We start from the raw sequence: 24,290 nt of genomic DNA on the forward strand, positions 1-24,290 counted from the left end.
TTCTACCTAATGATTCCAGTGTTTCAATACTGCATTGCCTGATAAAGTTCCTCAGATTGCCAGGTGTCTGCATCACTCACTGCCTTGCTTACAGTTCAGAACTGCAGGCTGCATACTCCAATTGGCCAATACTAGGGCTTGAGCTAATTGTGTATTGATTTCTTGAAAATTGCATATATGAGTATCATATGAAATCAGGATGTCTTGCTGGTATGATGGAGACAAAAAGCTTCAAAATCCATGGACCTATTGGTAAGAACACAACCTTGTCCTTATAAAGCTAAAAACTTTTTATACCAAATGTTTTTTACTCAAGATAAAAAAAATTCTTTTCCTCCAGGTGGAAATTAAAAACTAAAATTCTAAAAATCTACAAAACTCATTTTGGCATGTCATAAGACATAATTTGGCCTTTACTGAGAGTAACTGTAATGTTTAAAACAACCTTGTATACTCAATTATGGGAAAAATATATTAGAATGCCAGCAGAACATAAAATTGCTGTATTTACATGACAGCTACATAATTACTTCGAACCAATAACCAGTAAACTTCTACGGTTTTAATATTCATATGTGATTATCTTCCTTTTTCTATAATGCTAATACAACTGATTTTTGGTACCCATATTGCTAGTTACCAATGTGAGTTTAAAATTGGGGCATCAATATCAGGAAAAGACCATTCTACCATTTCATCAGTGACCTGCAGAATAATCATTCAACTAAGGGCTCAAAGGAGATTTTTTTAAAAAATTGAAAGGATTCAATTCAAACAATAATACAGGATAAGTAGCAGTACTTCAAGTCTATACTAGTAGTATCATATCATTTTGTATAAATATGTCAAAATATACTCTACTGTCATGTATAACTAAAAAGAACAAATAAAAAAAGAAAGGAATGTTTTAGAGTCATAACAAAAATAATGATAATTATAATAAAAACTACTTTCTACTGTTAAAAAACTGTAGTTTTAAAATTCTATTTTTAAAATGGAACAGTCATAAAAGAAGAAGGAATGCTTCCACAAAAATAATGCAAAATTCTAAGAAAATGTAAATGTGACCAGGCATGGTAGTGCATGCTGGTAATCCCAGCAGCTGGGCAGACTGAGGTAGGAGGAAAAGCCAGCCTCAGCAACTTAATGAGACCCTGCCTCAAAATAATAATAATAAAAAAGAGTAAATGTGTATAAAAATGGGTTACAATCCTAACATAACTGAATCATTTTAGAAGTATTTAAAAGGTAGCTTTAGAGTGATCACACTATTAAAGGATGGAGCCTTATCACCAGGTTCAGGCTCTCTGCAATGGAGCAGTCTGGTAGAATAGTTAGGGTGGCCAGTACTTTTCCAAAAAAGACTGCTTCTCTAGTTTATCTCACCAAAATCGTGACAACCCAGTCATCAAACCTGAAACTACTTACTTAGTTTGCTAATAACAGGAAGAAGTCCACCCCAAGTGTGTAAATATTCTGCCCTGAATCCATCCAAAGAAAATAAGAGGGTAGGAGGTGAATCAAACCTGGGTTTATGAGAAAGGAAAAACAGTGTTAAAAGAGCAGAAAAAAAGACACATCCAATGAAGATTTTCCCCCTCCCCAGCACAGGTTCAGTGAAGATTTTTCACTGCAGTTGGTATATAATCATAAATAAACTAACAAGTTAGCAAGCACACTCATAAAGGACATTTTCCATGTACTTATATTCACACTCATGCTTTACCATTGCCTCCTGTGTATCCGTCATCACATAGTACTTATTAAGCACTCATACTACTTAATCTGCCATACAAGGAACACTATTCACGGTTCCTGCCATTCCCAAAGCTAGACCAAAGACTATTAAAATATAACAGCATTTCTATGATATTCAGGAGAAAAAGTGTTAATAAACAACATTACCTAAATTATGTTTTTGTTTTCATTATTTTTTTCTGAATGACTACTTTCCAATGTTCTCTTGTTGAATCTAAAAGATTGTACCTCATACAGCATAAATGTATTTAGTTTTTAAACTTCATCTATTTAAAAATATAAATAGCTAATACAGAAGTTTGAGAGATCTTTATTACATTCAAATATTTAAGCAATAAAGAAATGATTCAAAGATTCAAAGCTAGGAATGATCAATGAAGTTACACACACACACACACACACACACACACATAAAAACATAGTCGATGTGCATGGTATAGAAATCCAGAGGAAAAAAAAACCCACACAAACATACATATGACAATGTACACAGCAAGAGAACAGCTGTGAATGATAGCTGCATGACTATCTGAAAATAGACATGGTTGAGAAACTTTGCTTCTTTGCTTCTAGTGACTCTTGGTAAATTATAGGGGAGTTGTAGACCATTGGATAACTGTGAAAAGGTCTTCCACAGAAGGTTCACTCAGTAATTTAAAATTTGAGAGCAAATTTACTTTGTCTTACCTTTGTCAACCCTAGCTCCTCCCCTCCTACTCTCACACCCAAATATAAAAGCAACCTGTTAAAAGGAGAACTTTCTCATATAATTTCTATTTACTCATATTTGTGATACTAAGCACCTTGGGAGACTGCAGTTAGTTGCAGATATAGACAATGGTCCTTATTTGTACAAAACTATTCTTACTCAACAAACAGAAAACACAAAAGCAGCTTAGTGGTCCCAGGTAAATATACTGGTATAATAATTTCCAGAAGAATAAAATGTTCTCTAAATTATGATCATGTTAATAAAGAAAGGAAAAGTTATATTCTCCACTAAATGATTCAATAAAAATGATCAATGCTTAGAAGAGTCAAAACTTGCTAGTACACCCATTAAAAGACAGCTTAGGTACATGAGAAGTCCCCTTTAAAAAAAAGTTTCTCTTGATGAGATTGTTTAGTTTAGGTTTAGTCTTTTACCATTGTTACTATGGTTTTATACCAAAAAAGTTACTCTCCATTCAAAAGGAGGAAAAGGCACCTTACATAGTAAAAATTAATTATATACACAAACAAAATAAGCTAAATACAAGTCAAGAATTCTGAAAAATTTGGGAAAAATTATTTTAAACAGGTATTAAATAGTAGATCTCAAGAGGAAAAATATAAATATCTCTAATATCTTTACTTTTACTTTTTTTTCTAAATTTTAAATCTTTAATAATTAATTTACTGAAAGTTCTTCCTCAATACCTTTATAAAATGTCTACTCTTTATAATGCACACCAAAATTTTGTAAGATACTGTGCAAAATATATTAAAGCCCAAAGGAATAAATATAAATTTTTTAAAACTGTGTAATTCCACTCACAGTCATGTTATTTATCCCCCAAAATATAAGTGAACCGAAATACAAACATACACAGTTAAAAAGCTATAATTTGTTACGAGTTCAGTTCTGAAAGATCCTTCCCTCCTAAGAAGGAAGACCCTAGTCCTTCCATTTAACAATCATGAGCAATAAATACTAACTACTCCTGGCCTCTCTTTTTTCACTAAATTCCAGAGTAGGGGTCAAACCATAATCATTTCTATACCACTAGTGCCAAACAGAAGCTCTTGTTAAAAATAATGTTAAAGGAGTTAATAATTGATTATTATTTTTTATCTTCTTAATATGAAAAGAGAAAAACATGGTCCTTCTAAGAAAGAAAGAAAGAAAAAAAAACATGTCTGAGAATTTAATCTTACCCTTCTGGACACTGTGGCTCATCAATGCTCTCACATGTTTCTTCTACCCAACTTTTCTCACCTGAAATATTTTCAAGAAATAAAATGAGGTGAGCATACTTAATGGTGACAATAACTGTGATACTTATGAGACACAGTAAGATAGATTCTAAAAACAAAATATGTTAAAATATGACAACATGTGGCATGACACCAGAGAAATACAATGAATAAAGGGAGTTATTCTGTTTTCCAAATGAGTTAATGGATGCCAGGAAGAAAACAATGAATGTATAATTTCAAGTCAACCTTCTATATCTATGTGTTGTTTTGCATCCATGGATTCAACCAACTGCAGGTCAAAAATACTTAGAAATACATTTATATTGAACACATGCAGTGTTTTTCTTTTCATTATTCCTTGAACAATACAGTGTAACAACTATATGTATGGCATTTACATTGTATAGATGTTTTAAATAATATGGGATCATTAAAGTATTCTGGAGGATTTGCACAGGTTACATGCAAGTACTGTGCTCCATGCTATTTTACATGAGGAACTTGAACACCCTTGGAGTCTGATACCTGCAGAGGTTCAGGAACAAATCTCACATGGACACAGAGGGATGATTAGACTATGTTTGTGAAAACTTGAGTAGTTTTCTCATTTTCAAAATTTGACATTTTCAACTATGATTTATAACCTTTCTTCCATCTACTATACAAAATCTTTGGTATTCCAGTGTCTTCATTCTCTCTCACATACAGTCAGGAATTTCTGTCAAGGCATTTCAAGGAACCCTGTAACTCCTGAATGAGGCATTATAATAACATCAGCTCACAAAATAACTAATAACTAATCTTTTAAGTTAAACATTGTCTTCATTTACTATAAGGGTACTTGGGGCATAAATACCATGCAGAACTGGAAAAGTGGCCTTTCCACAAATTCAGTGTTACATATGTCGCTATCATCAAAATAAAAGGGAAGGAAGGAGACGGGAATGAGTGGCTCTAGGTAAAACAAAATTGGCCATGTATAGGCAATAATGGCTATTAGGCTGGGCAATGGAAATAAAGTTCACTACATTGTACACTTTCTCTACTTATATGTGTGTTTTAATAAAAAGTTTTTAAAGTACCTTTTCAGAAAATATGGGTAGCTAAAAATATTCTTGCTAATATAAAAGCTGGCACCTATGCAAAGCCCTGGAAGACCTGGAAGATGCCAGGCTACAGGGGAATGGTGGGTACACGGCAGCCTGACCTTGACACACAGAGCTGTAGTTGATGCAGCAGTCACCCTGGGCCTTGCAGTCATCGGAACAGGAGCAGAGGTTTCTGGACAACCTTTTCTCCCCACACCTGAATTTGTTGCAAGTCCATATATGTCCTAGAAACAAATGTCAACAAAGTATGTGTTATGGTTCCAACACAAAGTCAACACGGAATCACTGTCTCCTAGAATAGGAGCCAAGAGAGAGACAACGAACTGTTTCATAACTCTCAAGTGACTCACAGAATCTGCCCCCACTGTGGTTGCTCTGCCCTAACAGATATAAAACATGTGCACCCCAATTGTTCATATTTCACTTAAAACTCAGAATTTCATCTTTTTAAAATGTGGACACATCATCATTATTATTATACAACTCATATGAGGACTCTGGCTTCTTCTAGCAACCATTTTCAGGGTTCTCAAAATTTAATCAAAATCCAACGGTCTTTCTTTGTATTCCATGGCATGTCCAAAGTACATAGAAAATTTTTCTGTTCCAAAGGTTTCATTTTTAAGTTTAAGTGAACATCTATGAACACAGCTTTAATAGACCCATAATAAAAAAAAATACTTATATAGTTCAGGCATCTTTTTGAACTTAGTTTAAGTGCAAATTAGATTACAATGGCTTTCAGGATACTATAAACACAGGCATTTTTGCTATCCATGAAATATTTAACAAAGGCAATGTATGGAAATTTTTTTCTCCAAGGATCTATTAAAACACAGAAGCTATTGTGAATGTTTATACGTACTAAATTGAAAGGAAAAAAACTCAAATAAGGATAAATCATATACCTAAAGAATACAGAAATTGCTTTTCTTTCTTTCTTTTTTTAATTAATCTTTTCCTAATGTCATGACTCTGTCTTTTCCCCTGTACTTTTTACCTGGTTCTATACATGTCTCCTGGTAATCTAGACAGCAGTTTCCAAGGTCAACGCAGGCAGCATCACACCGACAGTTCCCAAACGTTCTCTCAAAGCAGCGGCCTTTGCAACTTTTCACTGAAAACAGTGAGCATATTAGATGATTCCAATAAATGGTTTAATTTCAAAGCAAGCATCAACTTATATACCTAGTGTAAGTATAGAATAAATTCAAAAGATGCTATAGAAAGCACAGAATCTCACCTGAGATTCTTTTCACAAATACACACAGGGACACAAACAAATGGTAATTTATATATATAAGTTTACCAGGCTTGGGGTATGGCTCAGTGGTAGAGCATCTGCCTGGGTTCAATCCTTGGCATCATGGGAAAAAAAATTAAGAATTTTATCTCTGTCATAAACAAAAGAAAAATTTTTAAAAAATTCATTACAGACCGTACTGGGTCTGAAAAAACTAAAATACTTATAGTCTGATAAAGAAAAATCAAAATAAGGAATGGTTCTGAAATTTTTATGCTATGAAAAGTTAGCTAATAAGCAGCTATGGGTCCCCCTAAAATTTCAAACTGTGTGAAAAAAAAATTTAAGGTGGCTATCTCGGAATATTTCAGAAAGGGAAATATCTGATTTACTTCACTGTGATCGTGGCATGAAGTAGCTGTACAGAACATGCTTTCCAGCACTGACCCTACCATGACCTGGGACACTCTTCATCTTCAAAGATCTGACTCCTTCCACAAGGTTTTCCCAATCTCCCCAACCCAGACCCATCTTCTCTTTTTAAGTTTTATAAAACCACATACTTCCCCTTGATCACGTGATTCTGTTTGTAACTAGGTTACTTGGTTAATGTCCCAGATTTGTACTAGACAGCACACTTCATGAGAACAAAGGCTACATCTGGATTTTCTTCAGTACACTGTATCTCTAACATGATGCAGGAGGTCTGACATGGAGTTGGCACTAACAAGTTTTTGCTAAACGGATAAATGGTGACTATGGAAGGAAAATATTTTTCATTAAAAACAATAATTTGACTATGTAATTCCTTACTAAATCCCTTGAATAATCTGGGGTTTTATTGTATTACCAGAAAATTAGGATAACGAATAAAAGAAAAAAAAAAGGTAAAATAATGGTCATCCAACAACAAAAAAAAGCAATAATCTTACATCTTAACTTTAATAATGGTCTCCTGATCCAACAAGATGACACTGCCTTGGAATTTAACTCTCATTTGGAACTGGGAAATCAGGCAATTTTAGGAAGAAGGAGTAACAACAATAATTTCTAGGATTAAGAATACTAACTTTCACATCCAGACAGTGGTGGCACATGCCTATAATCCCAGCAACTTGGGAGGCAGAGGCAGGAGGATCACAAGTTCAAAGCCAGCCTCAGCAACAGATAGGCACTAAGCAACTCAGTGAGACCCTGTCTCTAAATAAAATACAAAATAAGCCTGGAGATGTGGCTCAGTGGTTGAGTGCCCCTGAGTTCAATCCCTGGTATTCCCCACCAAAAAATTATGCTATGCCCATATATAAATATACCACAATGAACCTCCTATTATATATAATTATAATGTACTAATTAAAATATTAATAACAATAATAACAGAAGGGAGATAAGTAGAATAGAGCAAGCAGATCAGAGGGTGAGAGGAGGTAAGGGAAAGGGAGGTACTGGGAAATGAGACTGATGAAATTATGTGCATTTATGAATACAGCCTAATGAATTCTGCTATTATATATAATTATAATGCACCAATAAAAATAAAAAAATAATGCAAAAGATAAATAAAATTACTATGTTCCACTCCTTTCAGCAGTATGACATCTTAACAATCACTAAAATTTTTTAAATGACTGTTAAAATTACAGAATTGTTGAATAGGAGGGGGAAAAAATTGCTCAGTTTTCAAAGTTGAATTCCCAAGGAAAACCATCCTAGATTTTATAGAGGAAAAAAGAAATACCAAAGCCAAAATAATGAAAACTATGATTTACTGTTTGATTATTTATAGTAATCTCATCAATGCTGGGTATATTTCTGCATTTGACAGTAAGAGAAACATAATCAGAAGCTTAATAATTTCATGATTACTTTGAAACCAACAACATCTGCAATTTTAAAAACCCTAAGATCAGATACTGATCAGTTTCTGGTTGCCTGGGATTCTACCTGGTCACCTAGCAACCTCTGAATCTGCTTCAGAAACTAAATCCTTAGGGAAGAAAGAATCTCAAGAGTCCCTAGGGGGGTGCAGGCTGCTCTAGAAACACAGCGCAGAACGTGCTGGCCCTGTCTACATTCTTCATTGTTCTCAAGTGATTTTATTTTTAATTGTTTTGGGAGGATTTGGATGAGGCTGAACACACACACGTACACACACACACCACACACACAGGCAATATTAGTTACCTTCTTTGGCGCAACTTGGTTTCAACCCAAATATACAACCAAGGATTGTTGTTAATACACATACTGACAAAACCTGTAAGGGGAGAAGAAGACAATTAGATAGTGTCAAAACAATTTTTGTCCAAATGCTGTCTTTCTCTAAATGTTTTTAAACTTGCTAGTGCTGCTTTGTTTGCTTATCTGGCTGCTGGCCACAGTGATGTCTTCACACTTTTTGAAAATTTCAAACTGTATTATATACTTGGATTCACCTACTGTCCTGAGTACGTTGACTTCAATAAAAAATTCACGTACATGTCAGCATATATTTCTAGATCATCCAGAGGTTATATAATGAGAAACTCCTCAGATAGTATAATGAAGTAGTCATAAAAACTGCAATACTTAAGGAAAATTTATTTAGAGACTCAATTTCCAATTTATTAATGCATTAAAGGCAAATGGGAGCATTATATGCCTCACTTAACAGTGAACGACACAAACCTAAGCAGAACAACCTCCTATGTGCAGTGTGTGGGCCAAGCACTGAGGAGACTTACTTGCTCCTTCCAGGACCCAAATATTGCCACACATGGGTGGTATGATTTGAGGTGATCATTCAGCCTCTCTAAACAACAGTTTATTCATCTATAAAATTAGCAGGTAGGACTTCGGGGATCTCTAAAATCTTTCCAGGGCTAACATTTGCCACATTCTCATTCTCAATTGTATATGTCTAATGACAAAAGGGAACTATCAGAGGAAGCTTGCACGAGGATAAAAGGAGACAACAAGGTATCAGAAGGGGGCACTCAAGGATTCTCCTAAACATTCAATAGTAGTATAAATGGGCACAATGATAATGGAAGGGTATTTGTCAAATACCTACCAAAACAACAAAACCCATTTTACTATCAGTTTTGAAAAAATAGGGAAATGAAAAATAGTAAAACCAATCTCTATTTAGTATACTATAATTTAAAATAGTAAAATAATGGATCTTAATTTTTTACTTCTTTTTAAAACTTAGCTAGAGTAGTTTGAACAATATTTATTTTCTTCTCACCCATCATGAGTGAGAACCTTTTGTATGCCCTGAAGAATTATCATATTCCTTTCTAAGCTTAGCTCTGTTTCCAGCATTTCAACCTTTGCACTTTCAATACATGAACCATCTGCAGGAATTTCTTTCCAATGAAGTTCTGTCCCATGTCACTTTCTCTGGGATACCTTCTTCCTCTTTGTCACAACCACACTCCTCATATACATCCATAATTTGCCTTCACTGAATTCCTCTGGCTTGTATCTAATGTACTAATCTGTGGCTGCAGCAGCTTCCCCATGGTTGGCTATTTCATCCATAACTCCATTTACATTCAACTAGAGTTTCACTTCCAGCATCATCACTTTTCTTTACTGTACTTTCAAACCCTCATTCAATTCCCTTTTCAATTACACACTTCTATATAGTATCATGTAAGCTTACTATGGGGAGGCACAGAAGCAACACAACTACATGCTTTGCTGCCTGTGTGTTAACAGACTAAAAGATGCACAGTGGTCAGCCACTGACAGACTTTGAAACAAAAGTGATTGGCCACTAAGTAGGATAAGCACCTGTTATTTACACAGTAATTCACAGATTGATGAACTAACAGCCAAGTTTGTACTTTAGGTAATTACTTACAGTAAATATATCTGTGTAACTGAAATTTGAAGCATGTTGTGGGGAGCTGATAATATTCAATCAAACAGTGGTAACTGAAAACGTGCATGTCAGAGAATGAGAAAGCTAGCACTAGCAGTACTCTCACAAGTGGGCAACACAGTTATGCAAGGACATTTAAAAATGGTTTGTATTCATTAAAAACAAAAACAAACAAACAAACAAACAAAAAACCCCCCAAAACAGAAACAGCCTAACTTGTTTTGAAATTGGCTTACCAAGTCATGTTTTGTCTACACAATGGAACACTCTCAAGGGATTAGCCTCAGAGATAGGCATCTCAGAAGACAGGGGAAAAAAAAAAAAAGACTCACACATTCACAAAAACCTGAGCAAGAAGAAGTTAAAAGCAGATGATGATGAATCTCCTTAATTTCCTTGACCCAGTAAAATGCATCTATCGGCAGTGAGAAAGTCAAGGTGGGGCTCTGAGGAAACAGAGGGGACTTGGGACATCCCGTGTGAAGGATGGCAAAAAATCAGAGAGGACAATGAAAAGCAAGTCAACAGGAAAAAGCAAAAAGAACTTCAAGAGCTGGGAGCCAAGCTTAACCTGAAATTATGGACTACAGTGAACCCGAATGGTCTGAAACTCTAGGAGCTGAAATGGGAAAATATTTGAAGGCAGACAAGAAAGCACAGAGGGACAGGGAATCAGGAGAGGGTGGGCTGGTCTAACAGGACTCGGAGGCCATGAGTATATGTAGGAAGAAAAGGAAAACTTTGGAAAGATTTGGTGGTAAGCAAGTATCTAAACTGCAACCATTGGTTTAAATTATGCCTGGTGTATGTAACTCTTTACTCTCTTAAGTAGCAGAAGAAGATACATGCTGAGGTTTTAAAAACCACCTCTTCATTGTTCAACAAAGGTTACTTAGATTTGATTTTTATAAGATACTGTGTATCACAGATCTGAATCAAAATCATGATCATACTGTTACTTCTTATGTGTACTCACACCCATAAAAGATGAAATTTGGAGTATCTACTACTCTGTTACAAAATAATCAATCAAAATGTTTTAGTAGGAAAATTCTCTTTAGCAATTTTTGAGTTGTGAAACATTACTCAGTTTCAAGTTTATTCTCAAAGCTGTCTAATTCAGCATTGTCAAAATCCACCATCCCTTCATTTTTCTCTACACCAATTCAGGCATTTTAATATTTTCTTTGCAACTATAGAGAAAAAAAGCATTTTACCTTAGAAAACTTGAAGCTGGAAAACAAAGCAAAGTTGTTGAAATTTTTGCCCCCATATTAAGAGAATATTTTTTTGGAGTTTCCTGCTTGTTTTGTTAGCGTTCCTAAATCATTGGTATTTCTTACACATTTAGTGAGCCAAGAAAAATAGACAATTTTAAAAACCCCTGTTTTTTCCCCTCACTGATTCTCTTAAATACACAGGCATTAATTTAATGTGTTATTATTCTTTCTTGAATGCCTATTGCTGCGTTCTCTGGGCTAATGACCAGATACAATGAAAGTAACTCTGACCCCTATAAAGAAACAAAAGGTGAGGGCAGTGAACATTAAATGAATGACTGCAATGGAACCAGTCAAGAGCTACAGTAGAAATATATAAAAAATACTAACAGCAGAGAGGAGAACAGCAAAGGAGAAAAGGGTTACAAAAGGCTTCACAAAGAGACATTGAGAAAGAAAAAAAAAAAGGATTCCCCACCTTTAGCAATGAACAAATGTTTGAGTAACTGCCAATATGCACAAAAGTAGATTCAGTGAGAAGTATCAAAAAAAAAAAAAAAATGGGGGTGAAACACCCAATTTTAGATTGTATTACCTAGGTAGGGCAACAACTCTGGAAGGATACCCCATGTCAATGATAAAGATATGAAACAGGGAGAAGCAACCTAACAGTGAAGATATATGCAACAGTGCTCCAGGTGAAGCCACAGAAGGACAGAAGACAAAACCAGTGTGGAAAAAAATAATAACAACTGCAACTATATGACTGACAGTTCCACAGCACATGCTCAGTGTCAGGTGGTTCTCTAATTATATTAAATTACTTACCATACAAGATAGGTTATGATGATTTACCAGTATAAGGAAACTGAGCTACAGAGAGGTTAGTAACTTGTCAAGAACCATGGAGTGGAAAACAACAGCAGCAAGATTTGAACTCAGCAGGTAGGCTGCAAAGGGCCTGGGGCAAGCGGGGGAGCCTATGAAGAGGCTGAAAGCAGGCTGAGGCCTTGGAGCAGCCAGTGGGAAGTTGTCGGGGCATTTAATTGCACAAGTAACACGACTAAATGTACAAGTTCTAGAAAGGTCCTCTGGCAACACCATGAAAAGCAGAGGTCCACATGGGCAAGGAGGGCTGTCCTTGCCTGCCCCTCTTTTCCCAGGAGATGCTCTATGCTCCTCTACGCCTTGCCTCACCCCAGTTAGAGCAGCCCTGGACCATTCTCCATGAGATTTGTTTATTTATCTGCCTCTGACTAACTAAGTTCCAAGGAGCCATGAATTTATTTATTCATTTCTGTATTTATTTATTCATTTCTGTATTTTTCTGTCTAGCAGGATGCCTTGCACACGGTAGACTTTCCACAAATAATCATTCAGCTCAAAACCATCAGGCAGTGATTTAAGTGAACACAATTTTGAAAGAAAAGCATGATCCCCTACATTTCCTCATCTGATGTGACAAAAGATCATTGGTTCATTAAGGGCTTTTATGCCCAAGGATATCTATAATAAATATACAAGCAAAAAAAAAAATAGGAAATGGTAGATTGCCAGATTTGGTAATGTGATGGATGGAATAAAAATCCAGTCCTTTGTGAAGATGAATTAGCTAATCTCATTGCCTATCAGACCTTTGACTTTTGACAAAGCTGCATGTTTTCTGGAAAAAAAAAAAAAAAAACTGAGAATTCAGTTTATTACAGCCCTGTGAGTCTTCAGGAGATATTCCTTCCTGGAAAATGAGAATTAGACCCTGATAAGTAAATCCACTTCTAAGCATTACAAAGTTCAAAGCAGATGCTAGAATCTTTTCTCAGAGCAAGTTCCTAAGTCCACTCAAGCAGCTGTTCAAGTCTGCTTGGTCTCTGAGACCCTCAGCATCATTTTAGTTATGTTTGATATTTCTGAAGGAGATCTTCACAAACTGCAATGAAATTGTATGGGAAGCAATTTATGGAATCAGTTACATGAAATGGGGGAAAAGAGACGTCAAGCCTGAACAAGCCCATCACACAGAGGCAAACCTGACACTCAGTGAAACTCTAACATTCTGATGCTGTAGACATCTTCCTGGTGTAAAGTTCTTCCACTGCAAAACAACTGAGGTTCAAATTCCACTTCTGCCAATTCATTTATTCAGCGTTTAATAAACATTTCTTGAGACCCTACATGCTGAGCACTCACCTAGTGCTAGGGATAGAGCAGGAAAAAAAAAAAAAAAAAACAAGTTCAGGGCTCTTGTGGGGCTTATACTGTAGCAAATTCTAGAAAACACCAGCTGTGAGACCTGTGAATGTTTCATGTCCTCATTAAGCCTCTCTGGGGTTTTTTGTTTGTTTGTTTGTTTTGTTTTAATCTATAAAAGGGTGCTGATACCCACCACACAAAATTGTCAGCAGCTCTGGCCATCATGTGTAGAAGATGCCTCGTTAGGTGTATGGGGCCAGAAGTGCTTGATAATCGACAGTTCCTCCTGGGACTATCCAACTCCCTGAGAGGACTAGGCCTACTAGAGATTCTTCCAAGAGGACAATAAAACACCACCATTTTTTTTTCTTCTTTCTTTCTTTCTTTCTTTTTTTGGTACTGGGGATTGAACCCAAGGGTGCTTAATCATGGAATCCCACTCCCAGCCCTTTTTTATTTTAAAACAGGTTCTCACTAGATTGCTGCGGCTGTCTTTGGACTTGTGATCCTCCTGCCTCAACCTCCTGAGCTGTGAGGATTACAGTCATGTCCCACCATGCCCAGAAAATTCTTAGTCTTGAAAGATTTTTTTCTGGGTACAGAATTCCAGCTTGGCAGTTATTTTCTCTCAGCAGAGTGATGACACTGTTACACTGTCTATAATCACCACCATTGAGAATTTAGCTCCTCCTGTCATAGTTTTGAAAGAAATCATTTTTCCTCTAATATCTTTAAATTTTTAAAAATTTTTACCTTTATGTTCTGCAGTGAGTTCTGATGTTTGTTGATATATTTGTTTTATTAACTCTGGTTAACATGCAAGGAGCTACATCCCAGGATTGGTGACTTTCATCAGTTTTAAAAATTTATTATCTCTTCAAATAATGTCCAAAGTAAAAATAGGTAAGATGGATAATAGTCACAGAAAACAATAAACTATGAAAAATTACCTAGAAAGTTTTTAGAAAAATCAAATAAAATACCAGAAATAAAAAGTAAAATGAACAAAATTCAATGATTATGCTCAACAGCAGAAGAGACACAGTGGGAGGGAGAATTAGTGAGCTGGAGGATAGTTCAGAAGACAGTTCCTGCATGTAGCCCACAGAAAAAGGTTAAAAGAAATTATATTTCTTCCAACTCATTTTATTTCTTCCATAGTTTCTTCAAAAATCTTCAAATGGTTCTGTAATTTGTGCCATAATGGGTATAATGGAAGTCTTTGCTTCTACTGTGAAATTTCTACCTTTTTTTTTTGGTCATGTGCCATTTTCTTTTGTGATTTTAGTTATGTTCTATTCATTAACATTAAAAATTTTGAGAGCTGGGGTTGTGGCTCAATGGTGGGGCACTTGCCTTGCATGTATGAGGCCTTGGGTTCAATTCTCAGCACCACATAAAACTAAAGAAATAACATAAAGGTATTGTGTGCATATACAACTAAAAATAAATTTAAAAAAATTTTAAATTTGAGAACTCATTAAAGCCTAAGACAAAGATGTATTCTTAGAGAAAGGATTTATACTGGTTTCAAAGAGGAACCTTGGGGAAACTTCAAGCTTGAAACCATCTTCACAGCTTGAAGAAAATAAAGTGGGATCAACTTGTATTGTCTTTATATATAAAGAACACATCATAAATTACACAATAGCTATGTCCTTGACTGGTTGTTCTAACTTTACAAAATATGATGGATGTGCAATACAATATACTTACAATAAAATACATGCCTTACAGATATACAAATGTGCAACAATTTTTTATAGACTGAAATTTTTATTTAAAAACTTTACCTTCATTTCTGAGTTATGATAGCCTCCGAAAATAGATCTTTTATATCTCTTCCTCTCCGTCCCATCTTCAACCTCATCAAATTCAACTGAAGAAATTTAATGCCTGTCTGTACTGTGCCAGGGAACACATAATAATAATAACTGTCTTAGAGCAAAATATCCTTCATTATCACAATTATGTCAGTCTTGGCAATTATGAGAACAGTAATTTTTAAAATTATCTCATTAATGGGTCTTTAAAAACCACAAAAACTATTATAGAAGGATTTAGCAACTTATAACTAGTATAGGATGAAGATTATAATGGTGGAAAAGGAAGTGCTAAAATTAAAAAAAAAAGAGTAATGAAAAGTCATTTTATAAAGTTGTAAGCAATTGATAAATTATATATACACAATGACAACAGAAACCCAAATAATCTAGCTGGGTATGGTGGCACATTCCTGTAATCCCAGTGGCTTGGGAGGCTGAGGCAGGAGGATCAAGAATTCAAAGTCAGCCTCAGCAACAGCAAGGCACTAAGAAACTCAGGGATACCCTGTCTCTAAATAAAATACAAAATAGGGCTGGGGATGTGGCTAGTGGTTGAGTGCCCCTGGGTTCGATCCCTGGTACCAAACCACAAACAAACAAAAAAAAAAAAAAGAAAAGAAAAGAAAGAAAGAAAGAGAACCCAAATAATCTAGGAAACTCACTCTTGTTCTTGGTGGACAAGGCCATTTATTACCAAACCACTACTTGTAATAGTGACTCAAAGAGGCAGTCAGAGTGCTGATGGTAACATAACAGAAGGGAACTCCATGCTGGCTTCCCTTGGTTGTGGACAGATCCATATATGTGAGGTGGGGTTTGTTTCTGCCTGCTCAAGCCAGCTGCTAAGCTGCTTTTAGGACTCTCTGAGTGAGTTCCAAAAGAGTTAAGCTCACAAGCTTTAGCACTCTTCCTAAGAGTGATTCCTCCTTTAAAAAGAAAAAGAACCTCTCCTCTGTAGATGACAATACAGAGCTTTCTACAAACACAAATGGAAAAATTCCAACTTTAAAATGAGAGATAGTAAGACAGAAGTCCATGAAAACATACTTCAAAGACATACCACAATTTTGTTTGACTTCCCAAGAATCCACAATTAATGCATTTTTTTTTACAATCATGATTAATGGAATTACTGGATGTATGGCATCTTTTCAAATAGTACTTGCTTCTAACATATGTTAGAAATAGTGCCATGAATCTGGTACATTTTTAAAAAGACCAAATACTTCTCATGTTTAATAAGTAGGAAAAATCAGTGTGAGGCCAAGTTTAATAGACTTTGCCAAAATGGATTGCAGTTGTGAATAAAGAGAACTATAACCCACTGTTATATTCACATTGAAAAACCACAGGTTCTTCTTTGGAAAATGTATATTATTTTTGACACCTTTCTTTTAAAAGAACAGAAGAGATGAGGAAGTCTGAAAGAGATGGAGATGTCTTGTGATTAAGGCACCAAATAGAAATCCTTAAATTATTACTTTAAACATAGGCACTCTTACATGTTACTCCTATTACTAGAGGCTCTGGGCATCTAACCTTTTCCTAGGTGGTAAAGAACATTGGCAGCAGATATCTATATGTGTGTGTGTGTGTGTGTGTGTGTGTGTGTGTAAAATATATATATGTATTTTAACTTTCCAGGATGACATTATGTACATGAAACAGAACACAAAGCCCTTGAGATAATATAATAATCTGTTATAACCCAAAATATAGTCCCAAACAATCAATGAATTAAAAACAGTATAGAACAGGTTCAACTAGTCTCTCTTGGGCAGATGATGCTATCACATGCATCTCTAAACTAATATAATAATCAAAAAAAATACGTTGGCACATTTTATTATTTCTCTCCAACAATCAATTCTACCTTAATTTGGATGACTCTTGACCCTATATCCTACTCTCCTCTCTTAAAGACCATTACCCCCAAAATACACCCATGTGTCATTTTTGGTTGAACAGAGGCCACTGGAATAAACTAGGAGGCCTGTCCTGAGAAAAGGCTGAAACACCAGCCCTGGGGCCACGATTCCCCAGACAAGGTCGAGAGGGGCTGGGAACTCACCTGCACCATGCCCTTCATACTAGAAATCTTTCCTAGAGACCTCCAAGGGAAATGGTTTATCTCAGGCAGTTATTGTCTCATCATGCTAATTTATTTTTGTTTCAATAAGTACCAAGCATTTCAAAGAAAGGAATGACCAATAGTTATTACTTCTGCCTCAGTGAGCAAAGATCTCCAAGTGAGCTTCTCCAGGATCTCACCAAGTACTTTCACAGACCATTTCTCTTTGAAGTTAAAGGTCAAAGAAGAAAACATCCATCTGGTCGTGTACAGTAATGGCTCTGCTGAGCTTTGATGTTGGTCTGCTGACCTTCACTCTGTGATGTGTACACCCTCACAGAATATGGAGAAACAAGCATGTCATCAATAAGGCCAGTGACTCAAAACACCTCAAGTGCAAAGCAGCACCACACTTCAAAAGGCCAGAGGACAGCTCTTCAGATACAGAATCTAATCCCCACACGGGAACTTCAATTTACGTCCACAAATGGCTAATGGACCTGCGTCATCATAGAATTATTAACTATCAACACTTCTGCTCTTGGTCTGATGGCTTATTTAACTGTCTTCTGTCTTGAATAGAACGTTAGAAGAGCAAAATAATTTTTGTGGTCTTTCTTCATGTATTCATCTAACTTACTTCAGCTTCTTCAGAAAAGTAATCTATGGAGAAAAGGGATCTTGAGGAAAGTGTCCAGTCAACAGGATTTCTATCTCTTGCCTGAATAAGAAAATAAAACGACAGAGATGACAGAGTAAATAATTAAAGGTATAAAATGAAATCACTAGAAAGAAGATGGGAAAATATTTCTATAATTTTCAGGTGTTAGACACATTTAATGGCATGGCAACAAAAATCCAGAAATTATAAGGAAAATTTGATATACTCGAGTCCACAAAAACTATGAATTTCTGTAAACTAAAATGGAATATCCAGCACAAACATAATTAAAGCAGGAGAACCTATGATGAAACATTTTCAACATACAACAAAAAGATACTTTCTCTGGTGGATAATAAAGCTATAAAAAAGTAGAAAAACACACTCCAAATTTTTTTAAATATCAAAAGTAATAAACCAGCAATGTAAAGGGATAAAAATAGCCAACAACAGTATTTAAAGATCACTTTCACTAAAATTCAAAAACCAATGAGTGTTTTTCCTCTCCAATGAAACTGACAAATGTTAAAAAGATTCATAATTACAAGAGTCGGTGAGGAAGTGGGAAGAAATCGGCCCTTACACACTGTCTTCACAGACGTCTAAATATTGCTTTCAAAAAGGACACTTAGATGAATCTATCTAAATTCAAACTGCATATCTTCTATACCTGTCATCCTAATTCTATTAATGTATCTGTTAATATGTTCCACATAAATAACACAAAGATATGCATAAAAAGATATTTATTGTAGCATTGTTTACAATGGCAAAAACCTGTGACTATTCTAAATTTCTATTAATAAGCAACAGAGTAAACAGAGTATGTAATATCATAGACGTTTTGATTTTTCATTCATGGTTTCTAGGCTCACTGTTCCCTCCCAAGGGGGTCACGGAAACTCTAACCTTTTCCTGCTTTTCAGTATCTTGGCCAGAAACAAATTCTGTGACCCATCTTGTCTGATAGTCATAAGATGCTCCTCATTCCAAATGCCCCAAACCCTGGAGGGAGGAATATTGCACAGAGACCAAGGATGTGGAAGTGCACAGGCCTTATTATATTTCCCATTTAGTTTATCGGCATCATATGATTCCTTTTCTGTCTGATCACAGTTCAACATGGTTGTCCATGCTTCCATCATGTCTATGGAATGAAGTCCTATGTCCCCAAAGGACATAGAAGCTCCATAACCCTTCTCCTGTACCTTGCTCTATGTATCTCTTTATCTGTATCCTTTGCAATATGTTGTATAATAAGTCATAAATGTCAACCTGAGTTTTTATTTTTTGGGGGTTTGGTACCAGGGATTAAACCCAGGGGCGCTTAACCATTGAGCCACATTCCCACCCCTTTTTGCATTTAATTTAGAGACAGGGTCTCACTGAGTTGCTTAGAGCCTCACTAAATCGCTGAGGCTAGCTTTGAACTCACCATCCTCCTGTCTCAGCCTCCCAAGCTGCTGGGATTACAGGCATGCGCCACTGCACCCAGCAACATGAGTTTTGTGGCTGCTCAAGCCCATTGACTGAACCCAAAGAGGATGTTATGGGAACCCCATTTTTTAACAAGACAGTCAGAAGCACAGGTTAAAATCAATGTGGGGCTTGCAACTGGTATCTGGGGTGGGGTCAGTCTTGGAGACTGAACTCCCAACCTGTGGGATCTCATGCCATCTCTAGGTAGACAGTGTCATAAATGCATTAGAGGACTTGGCTGGTGACCACAGCTGCAGAATCATTGCTGGCGGGTGGGGAGAAAGGTTCATACCTTTTGGGGTCACAGAAGTCTGCCGTGTTGACTAAGGTAGCATGAAAGCAGAGGGAAAACAGACATTCTATTTTTTTTTCTCCAGCACCTGAATACATCATTATAAATCCATACAATATAAAATACCACCCAACTAGTTTAAAATTATGTAGATGTGTCCTGGAATACTTGCTTAGATCTATTCCTGGAATACTTGCTCTAAATTCCTTTAGCATTTAGCCCCCACTCAAAACAATAGAGTAATTATTCTCCACCATGCAGTGAGAAAGATCAAGCTGTCCCAGGCACAGGGACCACAGGGGAGGCCCTGAGACCACATGAAGAGACAGAATGAGTCACCCAGCCAGCCCCTAGATGCTCTGCCCTGACATTCTAATTTCAATCACCAGCAGACTGCAGCTGCATGAACTGCATGAACACCATAAACTGCATCTGCCCTGCCACACCTACTCCAAATTCCTGACACACCAAAAACCATGAGAGATTTTTAGCCCATCAAACTGAGGACCAGAGGCTGAACAGAGATAAATTTTCAAGTTTGTAGTACAAACGAAAATGGTTTCCTGGCCACCTGAGGCACACTGCCTGCCTCCTTCTCCCAGATTTTATGCTTAAATCGTTTGCAAGGTAAAATGATTAATCAAGAAATCTGAGTTGGCTCTGCTATAAGTGTGCTTCATTGAAAGGTAATGGCCTGGGTTGTCATCACTTCAGTGGGGAAGGAAACACCTGACCACTACTGCACAGGCAGAGCACTATGGGATGTAGGTGCTATAGCATGTACCTCTCATCCCTCCTCTTTGGTAAATGCAGAGTGGAAGCAGAGAGGTTTATGAAAGTCCACTCTTAATTTGCAAGTGGAAACGTGGACTATACACACTAGTTTTATGTTGCTGAGCAACCTGCAAGAAATAAACAACAGGACAAAATGAGCTGAAAAATCTTAAACACCTTGCAGTGCCAGAAAGTTTGGAGCTACTAAATATGCAGACACACACACACACACACACACACACACACAAATGATAGGCATATGGCAAAGTGACAGAGAAGCCAATTCCCAATGGCTTAGGACAATTTGAACAAAACAATAAATAACAAGAGTATTGGGATATAACCCAAAATATAAAGTAAATATCTATGAATTCACATTTATATTTTAAATGACTGAAAAGTAAGTGCATGGGAAAGAATAGGCAAATCTCCTATATAGGAGAAGTCCAAATACTTATGTAAATATTCGACCAACACAAAGGTGGAAGGAACATAAGTGTCCATCCCTGGAGTGAGGGATGGGCATAGTGACTTCCTTCCAAAGGAACAGTATAGAAAGGGACAAATAAAGTAACTTTGCTGTGGAGACACTTGAAAAAGACTACTTTAGCCAGGAAATTAAGGTCAACATCATCAAGGATAAGTCATATTAATAACAAAGACTCTTAATAAAATATGTTGAGAATGGCACTTTACCTCTGCCTCTGTGGGCTGCCTCCCCAAACTACAGCATCCAAGTCTAATCATGAGGAAAAAATCAGACAAATCCAAATAGAGGGATATCCCACAAAATACATGACTCATTCTTTCAAAACTGTCAAAGTCATCAAAAACAAGGAAAGTCTGAGAAATTTAGTTAAAAAGAGCCTAAGGAGACACAAAAACTAAATGTAATATGGTGTTCCTGGATGGGATACTGGAAGAACAAACAAAAAAGAACACTAGTGGGGGAAAAAAAAAACAAGGTTATCCAAATAAAGTATGGACTTTATTAATACGAATACATCGATATTGGTTCTTTAGGTATAGTAAATGTACCATCCAATTTTTGAGATATTAGGAGAGGAAACCACATATGATGTGGAGGTGAACTCTGTCCTAGCTTCACAACTTTTCTGTTAATTTATAATTGTTCAAAATACAGTGTTTATTGGGAGAAAAGAAATAGGCATGAATTTACATTATTCTTCCAGAAATTTTCCAATTTATTTAAAAAAAATGTTAAAGCCCATACATGTACATTATCAAGAAACAACTCCATATACAATTGTGTTTCATCCTTCTGCATGTAATGCTACTTTATAAACATTTTTTTAATTTGCCAATAAGTTACTTTAAAATTTTTTAGGTAGATCTCTAGGTTGGGATGTGGACTACATCAGCAATACAGGCTATTGCTAAGGGAAAAAGGCAAGTTGAATGTTCACTTTATACCCTGCAGCAATGTGTGAATTTTTTATTTTTCAAGAACTCAAAAAGGCATAGACATTGCTTTCACATCTATTCCCTGAATGTGCTGAATACTCTGGCTAGCTGTCTGGACAACCCTTCAAGGATGAGGGAACTGCTCCCCAGGGTTTGGGATTACACCACAGAGGAATCACCTCAGATGAAAAGAGCCATTTGCCCAAAGCCACACCTTCTTCCTGGGGCAGCTTCTCCCTCTTGGACAACTACAAAAAACTCAGGTTAATTTAAGAATGAGCTATGGGGGTGCTGGGGTTGTGGCTTAGGGGTGGAGCGCAAACCTAGCACATGTGGGAGGCCCTGGGTTCAATCCTCAGCACCACATAAAAATAACTAAATAAAGATACTGTGTCCAACTACAACTAAAAAATAAATATTAAAAAAAAATGGGCCATAGGTCCAGGCGCCATGGCACACACCTATAATCCCAGGGCCTCAGGAGGCTGAGGCAGGTGGATGGCAAGTTTAAAGTCAGCCTCTGCAACTTAGTGAGTCCCTAAGCAACTTAGTGAGATCCTATCTCAAAACAAAAAATATTTAAAAAGGGCTGGGGATTTGGCTCAGTGGTTAGGCACCCCTAGTTCAATCCCTGGTACCAAAACAAAGTATGGGCCACAAGGTGGGCAAGTCCTCCACTGACGTGGCATCCATGGGATTCCACTGAGCATGTCAACTCCCCTTCACTTTCTTATTTCCTTGCCTTCCCTCCCACAGGTGCTGACCTCAAGAGATGCTCTAGGGAAATGCCAGGTACACTAGTCTCCATCTCTGAGTCTGTCCCCAAGTCTGTTTTCCAAGAAACCCAAATGGGGAACTCTGGCTTTTTCGTGATCTTCTAGCTTAGAGAAAGGTCCTTGGCTGAATTCATTTCCCAGACTCCTGACCCCAGTCCTTAGGCCAGAATAATCCAGTTGGAAACAAGGACAGAAGACTGGAGGGCAGGAAGAAGTGAGAATCAAGGACATTCTCTTTTCCTTTTCTCAAGTGTGACCCCGTGGTGACAACCTCTCTCAGGGTCCCAGTTCTCCATCACAGCCCTAGCTCCCAAGGCCTGGTTTCACCACCTTTGCCCTTTGTCCTCTGTTCCCAGGCTGCAGCAGCCTCTGGGTTGTCTTGGTGCCCCATCATTCAGCTTTACTAGTTGTGCTGTAATTTGCTTCCGATTTTAAATTCTTTCGATTAAATTATCAGACGTGGCCTTTGTTTCTCTGATTAGACCTGATGAACACAGCTAAAAATAATTAGGCCAAGACAGATCAATAAACACAGCCCAGGAGACAATTGTAGCTAAACTTAGTGTGGGCAAAGAACCCTCCATTTTAGGAATTCACCTGTTTTATGTGGTTCTCAAATCTTCTAAATGCAAATGTTATTGAAATAGATCTTGCTTAGATCTTAGATTGTTAGATCTTGCTCAGCTGAATGTCAAACAATAAAAAATACTGTCCCCCCATCCTAAAAATACCTTGTCACTTTCGAAGACACCATCAAGAAAGATCTGACTCATTAAATAAAAAGAGCATTAAATGATTTTAGAAAAGAACTTTTAAAGTTCGTAAAAATAGGAAAAGGAAGAAAACAAGTTTGTTTTTTCATCCTACAGAAGAGCCCTTCCTAACCTCAGGCAGAGGATAAGATAGATGGACTAAGAGGGAAAGCTTTATGGGTCTCAATTGAAGCACTGACCTCTCACCTAGGCAGGTGTCATACCTACACATTCAGGTTGCAGTCACAGATGAAAAACAAAAAGTGCAAAGAACATCATGTGCATTTAAGTGTGTTTTATGTTTGTTATTTTTTTCTGAAAAAAAAAATTTCAAACTACAGTACCTTGTGCTTATCCTTTAAAAACGGTCTCAGTAGAAATTAAGAAGAAAAAAAAATAACTACATAGAGGATTTTAGTACTTATTCCTAGGACAGGAAATAGCTTAACAGGGAAATAAACCATCACTCACTTTCTTGATAGGCCCAATGGTTATTTAATTGCAATTATGGCGGCAACTTAAAGACATAATTTAAAAATTGATAATGGATACATGGGTTTATAATTTGAGAGGGAACATAATTTTAGAAATATAGCATCTTTTAATGTATTCATTTATAGTTAAGCCAATTTAATTATACTCATTCATTTGGATAAGGAATCTTGAAATTATGATGCTAAGGACATTCACACTTAATCCTTTAATTTTGTTCTTTTAATAAATGTTTCTTGAGCAAGTGCTACCTGCTTTTTTACCACTATGAGCTGAAGAATTATAAAAGTTTAAAAACAAAAACCATGATACCTCATTCTTTACCTGATATCCAACTGAAGTTTTTAAGATGATAAAAATGTCCCACATATCCATGGTCACCCATATGGTAG

At 36.5% G+C, this 24,290-nt stretch overlaps 1 protein-coding gene across 1 annotated transcript in view; it reads right to left on the reverse strand.

The window, feature by feature from the left end:
* Enpp1 (ectonucleotide pyrophosphatase/phosphodiesterase 1) overlaps positions 1-24,290 on the reverse strand; it is a 67,501-nt gene that overhangs the window by 30,126 nt on the left and 13,085 nt on the right. The window contains exons 2-6 of the mRNA XM_076859729.2: positions 8,254-8,326; positions 5,827-5,943; positions 4,925-5,050; positions 3,676-3,736; positions 1,429-1,526 (exon numbers count right to left, since the gene is read on the reverse strand). Coding sequence (XP_076715844.2) covers positions 1,429-1,526; positions 3,676-3,736; positions 4,925-5,050; positions 5,827-5,943; positions 8,254-8,326 — 475 coding nt within the window. The remainder of the gene's footprint in view (positions 1-1,428; positions 1,527-3,675; positions 3,737-4,924; positions 5,051-5,826; positions 5,944-8,253; positions 8,327-24,290) is intronic.

This window comes from Callospermophilus lateralis, chromosome 6 (genome assembly GCF_048772815.1).
Source record: "Callospermophilus lateralis isolate mCalLat2 chromosome 6, mCalLat2.hap1, whole genome shotgun sequence".
NCBI lineage: Eukaryota > Metazoa > Chordata > Mammalia > Rodentia > Sciuridae > Callospermophilus > Callospermophilus lateralis.